At 42.8% G+C, this 19,129-nt stretch overlaps 2 protein-coding genes across 3 annotated transcripts in view; both read right to left on the reverse strand.

Annotated features, from left to right (window-relative positions):
* The window catches only part of KAT6A (lysine acetyltransferase 6A), a 32,689-nt gene extending 16,585 nt beyond the window's left edge, over positions 1–16,104 (reverse strand). Inside the window, exons 1-6 of the mRNA XM_052701847.1 lie at positions 15,994–16,104; positions 14,330–14,379; positions 13,448–14,218; positions 1,539–1,647; positions 956–1,071; positions 629–710 (exon numbers count right to left, since the gene is read on the reverse strand). Coding sequence (XP_052557807.1) covers positions 629–710; positions 956–1,071; positions 1,539–1,647; positions 13,448–14,050 — 910 coding nt within the window. The 5' untranslated portion in view covers positions 14,051–14,218; positions 14,330–14,379; positions 15,994–16,104. The remainder of the gene's footprint in view (positions 1–628; positions 711–955; positions 1,072–1,538; positions 1,648–13,447; positions 14,219–14,329; positions 14,380–15,993) is intronic.
* Positions 1,658–4,146, reverse strand: LOC128089982 (uncharacterized). Of its 2 annotated transcripts, XM_052701890.1 has the most exons (4): positions 4,099–4,146; positions 3,934–3,966; positions 3,764–3,900; positions 1,658–3,403 (listed from the first exon to the last, which is right to left on the reverse strand). In XM_052701890.1, the coding sequence occupies exons 1-4, from the start codon at positions 4,133–4,135 to the stop codon at positions 3,365–3,367; spliced, it is 246 nt and encodes an 81-aa protein (XP_052557850.1). In that variant the 5' UTR covers positions 4,136–4,146; the 3' UTR covers positions 1,658–3,364. The 2 variants fall into 2 exon arrangements, 1 of the variants encoding a protein (XP_052557850.1); XR_008210737.1 differs by lacking the exons at positions 1,658–3,403; positions 4,099–4,146 and adding an exon at positions 3,463–3,603 and having other exon boundaries at positions 3,769–3,900; positions 3,934–4,010.
* Positions 16,105–19,129: the final 3,025 nt, after the last annotated feature.

The raw sequence follows: 19,129 nt of genomic DNA on the forward strand, positions 1-19,129 counted from the left end.
GGAACATCTACGTTGAAGAAAGGCAGAACTAAAGGCCCCAGGCTTTCCAAAAGAAAACGTAAGAATCGGATCAAAGGTGCTCTCCACAGATACGTATGCAAAGAAAAGTAATGCATAAACCAGGAATCTAAGTTCATATTTGGTTAATTCCCACTCCCTCATACCCCACCATGATGTATTTCTCACACCCATTTGCAAAGCCTCTTTAACAGGCAGCATATTGTCAGAAAAACGTAAAAAAGTAACATTACCACACCCTCTGATCACCAACAAACTAATTCCAATCATCTTCTATAGGATTTTTTTTTCAATTATCAACAAGAATCTTCCACAGGTGACCTGTTCTCTGATACCTACTGTCCAAACAAATACTGTTTCAAAAACATACAAGCCAACCTCTTTCTTACATACAAAGCTATTCACTCAAATCAAAGCTGACCGCTTTAATCTGCATGGATCAATTCTATTATATCTCAGTTCTTGAAGACTTCTTTTAAATACCTGAAAAGCAATAATGTAAAGAGCAGGTTAAAAGTAACTAAGAGAATAAAGTGTGTGGAAGCCCTTTCTAACCACTGATCCCTTCCTACACCACATTAAATTATGCCTTTCATCACAAACTTCTCACCTTTTGGCATCCTGGTAAGAGGGGGATCACAGCACTCCATGTGAAAGCCACGGTCACACGAGTCACAAAATAGCATGTTATCCTGTTGAAGACAGATACAGTTAATCTCTCTTTAATGTGCATAAATCCCTCCATTAAAATTTGTCACCATCTGGGAGAATACACACATAGCTCTCAAACTACTGACAGTGCATTTGACAGGTGTCAGGAAGACTATAAAACAGGAGCTGCAAATATTTAACTCCAGAACTGTTTTATGTTATATTTTAACAGAACATTCACAAGGCTGATGTCACACTAAATCAGTCCATTCTCCACTGTACTCACAGCATTTTTGCCCTGATCTCGACAGGAACTGCAGGTTTTGCACTCAATACATTGCCATCGCAAGGCTTTGACTCGAACTGTCAGCTCTGGTGAGAACTTCAAACAGGAAGGATGACCTGCAGGAAATGGAGAGCATGATACCAGTAAAACCACCCTACTGCTGCTAATGATCACAGGTAGCTCACAGAGAGTTCACTTTGTTAATCACGTATTTCCATGAAGAAATATGATTATCCAGATACTCCTGTTTTTAGGTGCCTCTACCCTTATCCACTCATACACAGCACCCTAGAAAGTAAGTGGCAGGGCCATGTTCAAAAGCACACCAAGATATTTTTTCACAACTTGAGTTATGCTAGCCATCATCACTAGATTTTCAAGAAACTTCCAGGGAGTAAATGAACTGCTTGTGTGTAAGGTTAATTTAAGTGCTTCCTCCCAGAACCAAGAGATTCATTCAGCTAGTCTTATCATGTCACACATGCATACTCCCAGTACGTATGGATCAGTGTCAGTCACTGCACTAAACTCTTCTGTCTCAGGTGATGGGTTATTACCAGCAGCATTGGAAGTGGTCACCTACCACTGTTGCCACAGTCAGCACAAGAGATGAGCTCTTCAGGTTTCTTCTCCCGATTTTGCTCTTTTGTACCAAGGCAGAAACTGCAGATTGGAATTGGTTCAGCAACCGGCTGCGTGAGAAAAACAGATAACAAAGTCACTCAGTATATCAAAGCAGCAAATTACATAGTACAACTAATCGTGCAGGCATTTATATCACATGTAAATAGAATGTACTGCACACTGTGTTGCTTCTCACCTCACAGTAAATACTGCATTAGCACTGTAACCCAAAGAAAAATGAGAGCACCAAAGACAGCAGAAATAATGCCAGGCACAAAGGCAAAAGAGAATGGAATTCCAAGACTAGAGGAAACTTGGAAAAATAAGAGCAGCAAATTAATATGTAAGAGAAAGGAAACTAGAGCATGTTGATGTCTTAATTTGTCACCAAATGAACGAGCTACGAGGTGACACACATATGATCCCAGAACAGAGTAATCTTAGAAATTCCCATCACGTATCCAGAGAGCCATCGTCCCAGAAGCGTTTGTGATACGTTAACTGAAATAAAATATCTTATGGAACAACGACAACTACCACAACACCATCAACATGCGTATGAAAAGTGAAAACAAAAGGAAATTCTTGCACAAGAAATTATACAGGTGTCCTATTTAGCACTCAGAAGCAGCACACAAAAAGGTCTGTCCGCTCTGGAAAAGTTCAGGTTATTTAAACATTCCCTAAGAGAAAAAGATATTTAAGAGGAGGAGCAACACTTGCAAAATCACAGCTAGGTATTAACTAGTCAGCAATACCTTTAATTTGTGAAGTTTTTATGCCACAGGACTGGCATTATGTAACAGCTTCCTCAAGTAATGAGCACAGTCAACTGATTGGTTTAAATTAAAGATACTTGATCAACTAATGAGAAGGAAAGTACAGCCTTACCTCCAGTAACATTAAGTGTTGGATTGGGAATTTCTGCCTAATCCAATTCTGCATTTTCCAAGAAAAGTCTATCAGTTACAGTTTGAAGAGCAAAGATACAAGTCCAATTTTGACTTGTGCGAGCATACAGAATAAAAACATTTGTTAGAAAAACAAATGTTTGTTAAAACAATGGAAACAATGAAAAAAAGTGGCACGTTTCATGGCACATTTCCAGGCACATAAGTTGCACAGCTGTATCATGTTACAGATTATAGCAAAAGCTACCTCCAGAATGGCTTCCTGCAGAATCAGCTCGTTACATATTGCTCCCCATTCACACAGAAAGGGGAAGTTTCAAGCTGTATCCTGACACTGCTACAGATCCAGCATTCTCCCAGGCTGATGTGTGCACCTTACAACAGCCACTAGGTGGAAGCAACCTGAATAAATTCACTGTCAGATCAAGGCCGCACAGCAAGGAATGGCTACTTGGAAATGAAAGCCAAGCACCCCACGCCCTGAATACCGGTGTTTATCCTAGCCTTTGGTAAGTCACAGAAGGTGTTTACATTATATTATAATGAAATCATCTGACAAACTCTTTCAATCTGAAACATATTCATAGGTTTAGTTTGTAGAGAGATCACAGTTTCTGCTGAGAAAGAGAAAAATCAAACAACTGCAGGGAGTTATGCAGAGCACAGTCTGCAAGTGGGTGAGGAAAAGACAGCATCTTCACTGCCACAGAAAGCCAGGAAAGGATTCTCCAGCCATAGTCATCCCAGAAACACTGGCCAAAACCCCTGCTTAGGGATCCTTCATCATCTTTTAACACAGATGTGTCTCAGTTACCCTGTGCTTGTGCTTGCAAGTGACTTGATATTGTTAATCAATGCCTTCGTTCACTTTTACTCACACTGCAAGTGATCCAACACCAAAATCCAACACCACCTATACCAACACCAACACCAACATCCAACACCACCTATACCAACACCACACCAAAATCCAACACCACCTATGCCAGCACCAGCACCAAAATCCAACACCACCTATACCAACACCAACACCAAATCCAGCACCACCTATACCAACACCAGCACTAAATCCAACACCACCTATACCAACACCAGCACCAAATCCAACACCACCTATACCAACACCAGCACTAAATCCAACACCACCTATACCAACACCAACACCAAATCCAACACCACCTATACCAACACCAGCACTAAATCCAACACCACATATACCAACACCAGCACCAAATCCAACACCACCTATACCAACACCAGCACTAAATCCAACACCACCTATACCAACACCAGCACCAAATCCAACACCACCTATACCAACACCAACACCAAATCCAACACCACCTATACCAACACCAGCACCAAATCCAACACCACCTATACCAACACCAGCACCAAATCCAACACCACCTATACCAACACCAGCACTAAATCCAACACCACCTATACCAACACCAGCACCAAATCCAACACCACCTATACCAACACCAGCACTAAATCCAACACCACCTATACCAACACCAACACCAAATCCAACACCACCTATACCAACACCAACACCAAATCCAGCACCACATATACCAACACAACACCAAAATCCAACACCACCTATACCAACACCAGCACCAAATCCAACACCACCCATACCAACACCAACACCAAAATCCAACACCACCTATACCAGCACCAACACCAAAATCCAATACCACTTATACCAACACCAAAATCCAACACCAAAATCCAACACCAACACCAAAATCCAACACCACCTATACCAACACCAATACCAAATCCAACACCACCTATACCAACACCAACACCAAAATCCAACACCACCTATACCAGCACCAACACCAAAATCCAACACCACCTATATCAACACCAAAATCCAACACCAAAATCCAACACCACCATACCAGCACCAACACCAAATCCAACACCATCTATACCAACACAACACCAAATCCAACACCACCCATACCAACACCAACACCAAATCCAACACTACCTATACAAACCTCATATGGCTAGAGCAAAGTTTAACAACAGCCAGAAGAAATCCTAATTTGACTGTTTACAAATAAAGGTCGTTCAAATGATCAAGCAGCAAACCTTCATGATACTTCCAGATTGCCACTCAACACTGCATCATGCAGACTGCTAGAACACATGCACTAGGTGTAATACAAAATACCTTGCTCCTGGATTAAAAAAACAGCCCTACTGTGGTCTGCAGACTTGCATGTAAGTTATTAAGAATTGCCTGTACTACCAGTTCACATCTGAATTGTTTCAGTTTAGATAATGCTTTCAAATGATTGTATGTGCTTTCCAGCTGGGTGAGTGAGGTTGTGAGGAAATGCTGACATGACCTTAATAGCTGCATATTCCTTACAAAAAATATGTATAGAGAGAGAGACACATGGATAATCCTACCTGTTATGGTTTTCCCCATATCTTATTTTTCTATAACTTATTGACTGGCAAAACTTTGGGGTGAATTTCATTAACTGTTCCACAAGTTGAGTTTTTCCCTTTCAATATATAAGCAGTTTTCTGCAGACTGGAAGAGGATAAAGAACAAAGTATTTCACAAAAAAAAATAAAATTCCTCAAACACAGCTGGCCTCATTTAACAACAGCTGTGTTAATAGTTTGTGAAAGCAACCTTCTAGCAAAGCTGCAACATTCACACAATTTTAGGGGAAAGAAGTCAAATATTTCACGTATCCTCTGCAGGAGGTTTGAGAATAATTTATTTAGTCAAAGAGAATTTTATAGGGCATCTGCAAGGACAACAGCCTAAAATAATCTTTTTCAACTCTTCTAGTTGCTATCCCACAGTCCTTCAAATCTGCATGCCCACACGTAAGCACTGTCCAGTCTTTGATCCAATTCTTCCAATCCCAACCTTCACAATTTGGATGTTTTCCTGCTTTTACCACCTAAGACAAACTGCAAACACATTTAACAAGAGTTACAAAGCAAAGAGTTCAAGTTTGGGGGGGGAATTAGGTACTATTAGAACTCAAAACATTTTAGAATAATTAATTTAATTGAAATGATGGTCAATAGATACAAGACTGCTACTCCTCTAAAGCTTCTCAGCGAAGGGCATTATGTTAAAGCTGGGAGAGACCTCACTGCTGCTCTGTTTGTTCAGCAAAGAACATCCTGGCAAGTGAAAAATGCAAGCACACAATAAGAATGAAAATAAGACTGGAAGCAGCCAGCTCAGTTTCATACAGCAAATTTTTGGCAGACTTTCAACTCCTTCTGCTGTTTTTCTCACAAGAGCATCCATCTGCATGATGTCACCAGACTCAGTGAGGGAGGAAGCCAGAATAAATGAGACTGACAGCATCTTACAGGCTGCCAGCCTCTAAGCACATGTTGTTACTATACAAAGGATGTCTACAAACCAAACATGCTCTACACAAACCATACCCTCTCCCCTTAGGAGACTTCAAAAAAGTACCTAAGGGGGAGAAGAAACAAATAAATCCAAAAAAATCAGTTTTGGCCAATCCATCTGCTTTTGTCTTCTTAAATCAGGAAAAATGAGTTAGGAAGCTACTCAAAATGGACAGATAAGCCTTCATAGCAAACTCTGCAGCCCATGTTGTCAGTGGTAATTGTCAATAACCTGAACACACTCCCTTCTGCAAACATTTCAGTACCACCAGAGACTCACTAAATATCAGGACTGCGTTTGCTCCATCATCACACATCTGCTTGTAGTTGTGTCTGTTGTCGGCATCACTTCAGTGCAAAGTCAAAGCTAGAGTAAAAGAAACACACACACATACACACACACACACCCCTCACCTCCCTTATTTTTATGTTTGTTTTAAACAACAAAAACATTCTGAATGTTAGTTTGTCAGTTCTGCAGTGAAACAACCCACCATCATCAGTACTGACAGAACCACTGTCACTACAGCATAATAGAATCCTAACTAGAAGTTACTATCTAGCAGCACTGACAGATGGCTTCTTAGAATTCATGCTAGGCAATGGGTTTTTGTTAGTCTCTGTCCTGGTTTTGGTTGGCATAAATTTTCTTCCCAGTAACTGGTGTGGTGCTGCTTTAGGCTGGGTTTCAGGTTACCAAAGCTCTTTTACAGATAATGCTTTGATGTTATTGTACATAGTGGAAAAAACAAACCCCAAACAATATTTCCCAAATTATGTTATTAAAGTAATTTTTGTGCTGAAGAAAACAAATCTAAGTAAACCGTAAGAACCTTTTGTGTGTCTGTTACAACAACAGGCATGTGTTTGCCTGTGGAGACATTCTGTCTCTAACTCACTTAGCTGAGTCTTGCTTAGGGAAGTGCATTTAAATGGAAGAATAGACAGCCTAAAATGAGATAACATCAAAATAAGAGGAGAGAAAAAAATAAAGACAAGAAAAGTATGAAATGCATCTCTCTTAATAAGAGAAACAAAACAGGATCATTAGAAGAATTGAGAACATTCAAATCAAATCTTTTCTTGCACTATTACAGAAAGAACATCTGAAATGCTGGTGCAAGAGTAACGTGGAGGTTAGTAGTTTGGATAGTGCAGTATATACAGATGGATTCTATGTGGTGATTATGGTATCCATAAATCTATGGGAACAAAATCACTGAGGATTTGAGGCTGGCACTCAAACTAAAGTAAGTGCCTTGCTGCGATAAGAACTTCACAAAATGTTAGCTTGAAATATTTAGACACAACATCATTAAATAAAATTCCCAGAACCGACAATAAATCTCCTCTCACAGGATTAAATCGATTTGTTTGCCAGAATCACATCACAAGATTTCCTGCCTGCAGGGTCACTGGGCAGGGGGGAAGAGAGCAACCTATGGAGAGAGCTCCAGATTTCCCCATTTGCAGCCCAAAGGCACTCACTGCAGCTCACCATCCGACTCAGGAGCCTGGCAGCTCTCTTTACTCAAAGCTTTATCTTAGAAGCTCCCTTATATCCTTTGTCCCTAACTTTTAAGTTGCATTCCATGATCTTTTGTTTTTCCACAGAAATGACTTTGATTTCTAACAAGTAATTATTTTAGGGAAGAGACCTCTGTGAACACCTAATTTCTGTGCGTCCAATAAATAATTACATCTTTAGATACTACACCCTGCTTTCCTTCAACATCAGCTGCATCCCTGAAGGCAGGAAAAGCAGTTCAGTTAGAGAAGTAATACAAGCAGATAGGAGCATCTGACACAGTGCAGTAGCCTACATAAAGGCACTTGCAGGAAAAGTATGAAACAGAGCTGTGAATGATAACTCAGAGCACATTAAAAACACCTGACAGAGGGCTGCAATCTGTAGTTCACTCAGGATAACCACGCAAGTGGAACTACAGGACTGAATTCTACCCTTTCCTTTTGAAGCTGTAGGGCCTCGAACACCAGACGGACAAACCGACAAAACAAAACAAAGCCCAACACTCTGCATGTAATTATTCAACACAAAAATCCACTGCTCAGTGTTTTACCATATTCATCACAGTAAGATTTAAGAAACTCCAGGCTCTTGACCCACAGAATTCAGCATTTTCAGGTATTTAGCTGAGTAGCAAGAGAAATAATTTGTTCTAACCCATTTTTTAACACAGGCAACTGATGTAGGCATTGACAATAATTAGTAAGTTTGGGTGATTCATAGGTCTTCATAGAATCATACCTGGAAAACTCAGTACTTTAGACCTGTAATTCATCATTCATACAAGTCCACAGAGTACTTAATTTGTCTTCAACACCAAACAAGCAAACAGATTATCAATGGGATTTTGGGTGCTACGCACAAAGACTGTTTTTGGACACCCTTCTCTGTCCTTTCTTTTTAATCTCACTAAAAATCCAGTACAGCACAAGAGCAGCAAGAATGGAAAGGCTGTCAAGACTCTCAAATAACAAAAAAAAGCTACGATTTCTCATTCAGTGCACAATGCAGTTTTACTTGCTGCAAGAAAAGGCATTCTACAGCCAGGGAGATTGTTGAGTCTAGAGAAGTTAAGGCAGATGTCAGATGGCAGAGGCAACAAATAAAGGAAAACAAATAAACAAAAAATCTAAGCAGGCAGAATGAAGACTGACACGACTCAGAAAGTTTAGCTTGCAACTCTCAAAGGAGCAGGCAGGAATAAAACATACTTACCCACCTGCTCCAGAGTTCAAAGGACTCAGCAGTCTGTCACACATAGGATTTATTTAGCAGATTTTCTGCTGATTGCATGTTTGTACCTACTGTAAGAACATGGAAACCATCTTTTGATGAAACGGACGTTACTTCATTTCATCTTTATACTTTTTTTAACTGTTTTATTCTACCATCGCTTTGACATAAGATAAAATTGCTGGGAAACTAGGCAGAATGACAGCAGATTATTTTCTTTCTCCCTGTTGTTTCCTCCCTTCTTACATAACGCAGCTGACTCTGGAGTCAAGCTGTCATTCATTTAGCAACGTTCTCCATCATCCATCCACCCTGCCTGTCCATGCTTTATGACTCTGCAGTACATAAGATTCCTTTAAGAGCCAAACTTCAGAGATGCATCTTTCCACTTCTGTTAACAATCACCACGACAGAAAGAACTACCGACAGGGATTCAGCCAATGCACTGGCCTAATCTCATCCTTTTTAGACAGGTACTCTGTATTAACCTTCTTCTGAGGGTGTGTGCCATTACAAACACCTTCTCCTCAGTAGTATCACTCCATCACAACATCTCATGTCTTCCCACAGTCACAAGCCTTTGCTTAAGTCACCAATTCTCCAAATTCTTGTATCACCATGCATCATTTCATCCTAAAGGCATTATTTCAGAGCGTCCACTTACAGACAGTAACATTTCTGACACGCTTACATCTGCTTTATTATTATGACCTACTTCACCTGTTCACTAATCAAGCAAATCAATTTCAAGGTAATTTTTTCAGCACTTGAGTTTCCAGAGTTACAGAGTACAGATGGAGACCATCTGTTATCAACCACAATTATTCAGACAGAACTACAACCTCTTTTCCAAGGAGCCAGCTGGAAGGGAGAGAATCCTAATCCTCCTCCAGCTGGTAACCAAAGCTTGAAGAGCACCTGTGGAGAACAGGGGTGAGCTCTCAGAATGGAATGACAATGCTCCAGTTGCAGATCCTTTTTGTACTCCACCCAGAACAGACCAATCCAGAAACAAGTTCCTTATCAGTACTGGGAAAGCTCTTTGCTTTAAGATATGGAATTAACAGGTATTTACTTAAGGCAGACACAACCTAAGTGCAACAATTGTGTGCTTAATTCCTCCAAAACAACCACAGCGCCCTTTAAGCAGAGAAACTTTTTGAAAAGATACAAGATGTTTGGCTTCCCTAGGTAAACACCACGATGTAATAGAGGGATTTAGACCTATTATTTGCTATAGGGAAAGCCTACAGGATGCTGCATTTATAGCAACTCCTATCTGTACCAATAGGTACACACAGCTGAGAAACAGACATGCCATAAGAACATATGAACTACCAGCACAAGGAATCCACTGGAAATATTTCTTCTATTCCAGCTACAGGGATACTCCTCACTTTTTTGTTTTCCAGGGAACACTTTTTGAATGTCTTGTTTTGCTCTTGGCTGCACTGCAGGACAATATTTAGGTATTTACATCTACTACATCCCTATCTAGTTTTAAATGACACAAAAAGCAGTTTCACAGCGCAACTGGAAACTGCACTGTAACTTTGGGATTGTGTTCTTTAGAATGTAGCTTGTATTGTTCTCTCCCTACAGATGTGAGAAGAAAAGCCACTGATGGATAACTGTCTCAGTGTAGAATGTTCTTTGCTCCATGCTTATCATCTCTTTGACTAACCCAGAACGAGAGGCCTGCCATCTACACTTCCTCACATATTCTGAAGAGGTGGTGTCTGCCTGATAGTCAGGCAAGCAGCAGCAATTCAGCAGTCTTCTCTTTCCTTTACACCTAGATATTGCAACGATTTGCCATTCCCTTTCCTATCTTCTTATTTTCCTTTATGGGGGGAAGCACTGTGGATCTTCCCAGTCTATTACTTACCACACTATCAATGGCAAACTCAGTTACAGTCAGAGAAATGCTATGATACTATGAAGTGCAATTCCCATTCTACCTCCTAAAGTACTGGACACTGAAAGAAAAAGATGTTACTTCCTTAAGTAGACAATTATTATATTTTTTTAATCAGCCATTGTCACTAACAGATAAGCCAGTTTATGCACTGAACTCTACTCATCAGCAGGCTTTGTTCTATTTCCTTGTTTTCATCCAAGTTGTGTCTTCAGGCTAGAGATATCAAAGCATCACTGCTACCTGATGAACCATGATAACTTGCTAGTAATTTCTGCCCTGAATTCTGTGATGTATTTGCATAAGTTGAGGAAGAGAGATGGTGGAAAAAACAGTAAGTAATATTTACGAAACAAACTTCTATGGCACCATTTTATATTAATTTTATATGAAAAGTTTAAATGTCAACTTTCACACAGGCAAATACACATAACAATATTCACTTTCAGGCATCTAAACAAAGTGACACTGTGGTCAAACACAGACAGGAAAGCACTTGCAGCTGAGTAGAAAACGTATTTCTAAATGAAACAAAGAACTATGATACCTTAAGAATCCTAAGTTTGGACATGAACACATAAGGAGCTCTCAAGAGGATGTTAAAGGCTGAAGAGTCACAGGATAAAAGAAGACTGAACATGAAAAATGTCACTAGGATTTATCAGTTCTGGGAGACCAAGGCTTTGTTTGTCTTATTGCCAAAACCATTTCAAGATCCAAACTAAAGAAACGGGGCAGTGAGATTTCTGAAAAAGCTGTGCTGAATGATTCCCCTAAAGAAAGCAAAGAAAACCTCACCACTCTCAAGCACTCAGCAAGAAAACTACTACACCTCAGCATGCATTTGCACACACCTAACTGGTGGAGATGCAGCAAGACAGTAGAAGGGAGGAAGATTATCACAACATCTGCAGAAAGAAAAAAAATGTGTTCAAAATCCTGTAGAACAGGAATGATCTTTTGGCTTCCACTGACACGTCAGTTAATGCTGACAGAATTTCCACAGGTGTTTTCATACAGTATCTTCAAAATTACTCAAGAAACTAGCATGAAACTCAGCATGAGTTACACTGCATGGAGATGGCACAGGAAGAGTAGAAACGTGGAATCTTAATATAAAAGATCAAAAAATAAGTCAGAATTTAGCAAGGAAACCCTCTGCAATATTTCTACTGCAGCTAATGTTCAAAAGCTTACAGTAAGACCTTCTAAACCCAATAACCAACCATGTTGTGTTCAAGCTCCTCAGACTTGAGCAGGTAGAGAAGGAATGAGTAGAATATATGGCAGCCTGAACACAAACCTCAAAAGAAATTCAGTATTTATGGTAGCCCATACTATCAGTGACCAATCTGATATATTCTGTTCTGTGACAAAAACAGGGAACACTTCATCTGAATCTCAGACTGGTGCTGGGTTTTGACAGATGATTGATGAGGCTGTGAAACACACATAGCTAACAGTAACATGCATGGCAGGTATGTCCCACTCTCAGTCCAGCTCCCACATGTACCAGGTTTGTTTATCACCAGTTTTCTTTACTGATTTCATTACAGACAGTTGGAGAAGTACGTAGGACACAAATCTGGATGGAGAACTTGAAAAAGCTACTGGGAGTTTCAGCATATTATTACATTCCACCAGCCTACAACACAACTCCATCAAGGTCTTCGTCCACACCAGAACTCCCACAATTAAAATTTCAGAGAATCTTTACTGGTATTAAAGCAGCTGCTACCCTTCTTCTTAGGAAGAAGATTCCTACAGTAGTTTTAAGTCTTCAAATCCTAAGAGATGGTAAACACTCCCTGTCCCTGCAGAGTGGAAACTGTGAGCAGAATACTCAAAAACATCCTTGCTGGTCAACAACAACAACAAAAAAATCCATCAAAAATATATATATATTGTGGTAGAAAAAATAATTTTCAAGTTGTGAAACTCCTGGAGATGAGTAATATATAGATATGATTAGTGGCAAATGGATGGTGAATAAACAAAGACTTCAGTCTTACTCTGCTTCCACAGCAGCATAAAAATGATAGGAAAGACACTGCCTGGGTATCAGTTTCAATCTAACCACTCGATCTTGAGGTTTGACTCCTCAGTCAAAGACCTCAGGCACACAAAAGGATGGAAGAAAGGGGAAAAAGGAAACATGAAAATAGGAGAAAACAATAGAAAAGTGCTTTGGTTTATATAATGAGCTACATTCAAGGATGGGTAGAAGGCACACAAAAGAGCAGTAGCTCATGATTGCTCATTACAGCACTTCCTTTGCTCTCCACATCCTCTGATTTCACTCCTCCTTTCAACTGCTATCACCTACCTACCTTCTCTTCATATTTAACAACAAAGCTACACGAGGACAGAAGCTGAATTCTTCACTGGGAATGCTTAAAGCCTCTATGACAATATTTGGCTCACCAGTACTTTGCAGTGTTATCTGTATTCAGATAAGCTTTTAAACTGGCAGTCAAATTAAAACACAAAAATTAGATCATCTCAAGTTTGCTTTATCAATCTACCCTATCTTAAAGCAACTTAAAATGAGGAGGCTCACTTGCCTAAGTTTTGCTACTGTAACCACGTGGTAAGCCCGTCATGTTTCCCTACAGCAGAATTGAGCACATAAGAGGTAATTTCCCCACAGTTCTTCATTTGCAGATTGCAGGTCCAATGCACAAATCATCATCTCTATTCAAGTTTCTCTGGTCACGCTCAGAAATACGAACAGAGGATCCTTAAAGTATATTTGCCATTTCTATTTTACCAGATGCAAGTTAAACAAATCGACCTCAAACTGTGACTGCGTAATGGAACGTTTCACCAAGGACACAAAAATACCTACGTAAATTGGGTCTTACCTTATCCTTTTCATGAGGAAGGAGACACACCGGAGGCAGACAGGAAAGAGACTCAAAACTCTCCTTCCCATCAGCATTAGTGGTTGCTTTAGTGTTGAGTTGGTACAGAGGTCCGTCTTTAAGGAGCCTGCCATGGCCAACTGCACGTTTGACAGCTAATCGTAGTTGCTGGTGAAAAACGGAGGCAGCACTACCTCCAAATAATGCAGACACATCTTTCTGACCTTTCAGAAAACGCTCGATGTTCTTCAAGGATGAGCCACCAGACTCACCCAAGCCCTCAATTGCCCGTTTGATGAGTTTATTCCAGTCCACATTTGGCTTACCATCCAACTTCCCATGGTTCCGAGGCTTCGGAAGTGCTATTCTCCCAGGATTATCAGGATCTTTATAGGAGTTGAGACCCTTGTTGGAGACTTTTAAAATAGTTCCATCTTTAACGCTCAACTCTAACTGTTCCAGCACAGTTTTGCGATCCAAGCCATGTGATGAAGACACTGCATTGCATATCCTCTCTTCTGAAGGACGCTGTTTTTGCTTCTTTACCTTTTTGATTGCCTCCAGAATCCACTCCGTATACAGGGGGTTGGCGAGTTTTACCATGGTGAAGACTTCTGTATATCCATAGAGTCGTTATCCTTTATCCTGATGCTGAACAAGTTTCACACACTGGGAAAACAGATTCTCGGATGATGGGAAACAGCTAACCATAGCATACACGTTTTCTGTCCTGAATTACTTCTCCTTTCTCAAACATTAAGTGTCGTCACACTGGGGAGAAGAAAGCAAAACAATTAGAAATTTCCTAATTATTTCCAATAAATCCAGTCACAGCTTCACAAAGGTTTTCCACGAAGATATAAAGATTTCAATGCAGCTCACCTCAGCTTTTGGTCTGCACGCTCGCAATTAGAAGCACTGTAACATTACACCTGGAAGAGAAAGAGATATTTGTAATTAACAATTGCAAAAAAATAACAGCCAACATTAATTCATTGCACACACAGGGCAAAGCTTTAATCAGTTACTCCAGTTGTTACACAGAAGTAACAATTAAGGTTCTATCTTCATTGCTAATGAACAGTGGTTTAATATTGCAAAAATTAATTCTATACAACCTTGAGGATGGAAAAAAATAGTGTGCTCTTGTTGTTTTGATCTACAAAGTTAACATGAATTCTACACCAACTTTTATATCAATGCTGAGCACAACCTATACGAACATTAAAAACATTCGTATGTCAAGGATCTACAAACGAAAAAACCACAACCAAACAATAACAACCCAAGCCAGCAGTCCTCTTCATTTCTGCACACAGAAGACACTGCCTGGAATTTGAATAGAAAACAGTAGGAATAATCAAAAGTCTTGAGCAAACAGCGAGGAACTCTCAGATCTCTTCCAGGAGCATAAATCATAGACCTGACTCCCTCCCACTAAGAAAAGCCAAGACAGTTGTTGCATCAGGTAAAAAAAAGTAAAGAAACACAGCTTGAGATTGTCATTAAATATGCCACTGTAGAAAAGACTACAAGTGTATAATCCTCCATGGATGAAGCACACTTGAGGACAAAGTAACAAGCGATCATATACAAATGAAAAAGGAATGCTTATGTCACTATTAATTAAAGATGTGAGGGTAGGAGGTTCTATTTTACAGCCTTCAGTTCTCTTCAACGAAGACTTTTCCTTAGCATGGTAACAGTGCGTGTGTAAAAGCACACCAACCCTGAAGAATTCATGATCTATTTATTAAAAGGAAAAACATTTTTCTGCAAGGTAGGCTTCATCCATAAGCCAGGTGTTCTCTCTGTTCTCTTCCAATTTGATTTCTAGTAAGTATTCAAGAAGTTATCAACGCACCGAACGTATTTACATACAGACATCAAACCACACGGCTCCAGCAGTAGAAGGACTCACAACCACCGCGCAGCACAGCTCCGTGCTCGGAGTTCTCTTTCTTTTCACCAGCAATCACGAAAGGCACAGCTCCGGGCCGTTACATAACCGGCTCAGGACCTTCCCGACTCCGTTCGCTCAGCACGGCCCTGCACCTGCTACGGCTCCAGCCCATCCCTCTCCCGGCCGGGCCGCACGCACGGCGCCCCGCCTCAACCCAGACAGTCGCACCGGGGAATCCGGAGCCGCGTGCCCGCTGCAGCCAGGCGCCGCTCCGCTCCGCTCCCCACCCCCCGCCGCCGGGCAGCGCACCCAGCGCCCGCACCGCTCCGGCCGGGCCCGCGCGGAGCCTCATCCGCGCTCCTTCGCGCCACTGCAGGAGCGCGGCCCGACCGCGAGCCCGCGGCCCGACCGCGAGCCTCGCCTCATCCGCGGCCTCCCGAGGAAAGCGGCCGGCTGGGCTCGGGGCGGCGAGCGGCCCGGTCCGGGCCTGGCGCACAGCGGCGGCGGGGCCGGAACAGGCCGCGAGCCCGGGGAGCCCGGCGGGCCTTCCCCTTCCTCGGGCCGCGAGGCCCGCAGGCCGCCGGTCCCCGCGTTACCCGGCACCGGGCGATAGAGACGGGGCGATCCCGCCGACGCTACTCACCGAACGCCGCGAGAGACGGGAACCGAGAAGCAAAGGCCGAACGGCGGCGAAGCCCGAAACTGACACGGCGGCCATCTTGGGTCCGGAGCTCCGCGACGGGGGGAGGGGGCGCGGCAGCGGAACAGCCCGCGGCGGGCGGGGGCGCCGCCCGGGAACAGCGCGGCGGGCGGCAGCGTCGGCCTCGGCTCGGGGCGGCCCTGAGGAGCAGCGCGGGATGGGCTGCGGGCGAGCGGCGCTCGGGCGGCGGAGCGGCGGAGCCGCGGAGCCGCGGAGCTGCGGAGCGGGCGGCCGTCGGCGCGGCTGGGCTCCCGCCCGGCCAAAATTCGGCGGGAACGGCACGGACGAACCGCCGTGCTGTGAAAAGGTGTTGCAGCCCTAAGGTAGGACGGCTGTCTGCCCCGTAGGCTGAGTTCAGGGATGGGTAACGGTGTCGCCGCGCCTGCCCCTCGTTTAGTCAGGCAGTTTCAGTGACTTTCTGACGTCTTCGATTTCTGCTGTTAGGTTTTTTCGGTACAAAAGAAAATGTTGCGAGTGGGGTATGAGTGTAATTTCCAGAGAATAACGTGAGTGTGGCAGAGCTTGCCCATCACGGGAAGGGTTCGGTGATGAAGTAGCCCTGCAAACCAGCTGCGTTCCACACAGGTGCACCTCTGGACTCCGTTCTGTCTCCAAATTTACAGGAGTTTTTTTTTCTGGCAACCTTTCAGAATTACTTCTTGTTCAGTAATTTAGGAACAAAACCCAGCTTGCTTTCGTCTGCTCTGTTTCATTCTCACAGCACCGGCTAACAGCTGAATCATCAGAATTCTTATATTTGGCAAACTGCAGAAGAAAGGGATTGTTTTACGAAGGTAAAGCTGTTGCCAAACTGTGCACTTTTTTTCAGCATTGATTTTTGCCCCTGAGGACTCAGCTCCCCTTAACTGAGTTGCTTTCAGGCTGTCAGGAACTGAACCAGCAACGTGGAATTCTGTTATTGCTGTACCTTCTGCCGTGTTCTCCTTTACATTTCAGTTTATATAAAGTTCTGAGCCATTGTGGAGAAAAGCATTTGCTGACTTTGAAAGCAAAACATGATCCTTCTGCTCCTGATCCTTCCGTTTGGAAGCAGATAGGCCACGTTCCTGCAGCAGCAAGCAGCAGTGCAACGTTAAATTCTTCTCAGCAAGGTATGGGAAAATTCTTAGAGAAGTTTAAGGTTCAGATTAGCATCCCAGGTACATGACAACTCCTCAGAGGCCAGTGATTTTTGGCAAGCTGTCTCTCACGATTAGTTCTTCATAAGCCTATAAGATTGTGAGCAGAAATATATTCCCCTTCTTCCCTCAGCAGCCTTCACCTTGGTTGTGCAGAAAGAATTTATTACGCTGTGATGTCTTTTGCATTGGCTGTAAAGTTCTTGATGATTAAAGAAACCAAAATTACTGTAAAAAATAAATAACAACATGAACTGATTGAACTATCAACAGTTTTGATGAGAAGCACAAGCAACCAGAGATCAAGGTTTTCAACCAATGTATGTATGATACAGGGAAAACGGATTGGTGTTTTGTGAGACAAGTGAACACTCATATTGATAAGAAGTGTCTCATGACTGTAGAGTTTAATTTCTAGGTTGGAAACAGAATGGTTTGAGTTTCTCAGAGAAGCTGGCAAGTGCATAAAGGCTTTCTGTTGTTCAACTTAACCGTGTGCTGCTGCTTTCTATCTATGATGCCTGTATGATTTCTGATAGCACAGCAAGAGCCTCTTAGCAATGATGTTAAAACCATGCACAATTGTTTAAATTTAGAACAGAACACCATAATTAAATGACATATACCTCTTTGTTGCTCTCAAATATGTAGTTCATTGGAGTGTTTCAAATTAGACATTTAAAAAAAAAAATCTTGCTTAAAAACTCACTTGAAAACAAACCTGAAGTGTAAATGGCAGTAAGTAGGTCAGTTCTCCTTTTTGCTTTTGTGAAAGAGGTTAACCTTTTGCATGCTGGATTAAGAAAATGTGATGTCGGCATGAACAGCCTGACCTCTGCCCCATTTTGGGGGGAAATAGTTGCAACAAAACAGGGAAATTGGGGGGAAATAACTACGAGTAGTTACAGCAAGATCTAACATAAGCTTCAAACAGCCCTGTGAAGAACAGGTGGCAGCAGACTCAGATCCGAGCCTGCCAGTGCTTTTGCAGCAGTCCTGACCAGTAGGCTTCCTTCCTTCCCACGCAGTAAGAGCTGTATGCTCACACAGTTCTTTTTGTGCAGAAGAAGCTGTTTTTCTTTTCCTGTATTGGAGCAATTGATCACAACCAGGTAGAGGTGGCAGCACAGCCGATGTCATTTACCTGGACTAGAGCAAGGTCTTTGATATGGCCCCCCACCACGTCCTTATCTCCAAATTGGAAGGATGTGGATTAGATGGGTGGACCACTCGATGGATAAGGAATTGGTGGAAAGGCTGCAGACAGAGTCTGTGGTTCTGTGTCCAGGTGGAGGCCGATAACAAGTGGCATCACCCAGGGGTCTGTCTTGGGACTGGTGCTCTGTAACGTCTTTATCAATGACACTGGTGATGGAATTGAGTGCATCCTCAGCAAGTTTGCTGACACCAAGCTGAGTGGTGTGGTTGACACAATGGGGTGCCATTCAGAGGAACCTCAGCAGGCTTGGAAGGTGGTCTTGGATGAACCTAATGAGGTTCAGCACAGCACAGTGCAAGATTTTGCACTTGGGCGAGAGGGATGCCAGGCATCTGTACAGACGGGAAGGAGTGGTCCTTCAGAGCAGCTCTGCAGAGAAGGACCTGGGGGTCTTGATGGGTGGAAAGCTGAACATGAGCCAGCAGTGTGTGATTACAGCTCAGAAGGCAAATGGGGTCCTGGGCTCCGTCAGCAGAGGGGGGGGCAGCAGGGACAGGGGGGCGATCGTCCCCCTCTGCTCTGCTCCTGTGAGGCCCCATCTGCAGCACTGCGTCCAGGGCTGGAGCCCCCAGGACAGGAAGGACGGGGAGCTGCTGGAGAGGGTGCAGAGGAGCCGCAGAGATGAGCAGGGGCTGCAGCACCTCCACCACAAAGACAGGCTGAGGGAGCTGGGCTTGTTCAGCATGGAGAAAAGAAGGCTGCGGGGTGACCTCAGTGCAGC

The sequence above is a fragment of the Tympanuchus pallidicinctus genome, unplaced genomic scaffold, assembly GCF_026119805.1.
Source record: "Tympanuchus pallidicinctus isolate F22 unplaced genomic scaffold, pur_lepc_1.0 scaffold41, whole genome shotgun sequence".
Lineage (NCBI taxonomy): Eukaryota > Metazoa > Chordata > Aves > Galliformes > Phasianidae > Tympanuchus > Tympanuchus pallidicinctus.

Excerpts from the sequence above, each read along its gene's own strand:
- LOC128089982 (XM_052701890.1), bottom strand. The coding sequence starts at position 4,135 with ATGGGTGGTGTTGGATTTGGTGCTGGTGTTGGTATAG. Across the intron at positions 3,967-4,098 it reads TGGTGCTGGTGTTGGTATAG|GTGGTGTTGGATTTGGTGCT; the intron begins GTGGTGTTGGAT and ends GTGTTGGTATAG. Across the intron at positions 3,404-3,763 it reads CTGGTGTTGGTATAGGTGGT|GTGGTGTTGGATTTTGGTGT; the intron begins GTTGGATTTAGT and ends GTGTTGGTATAG.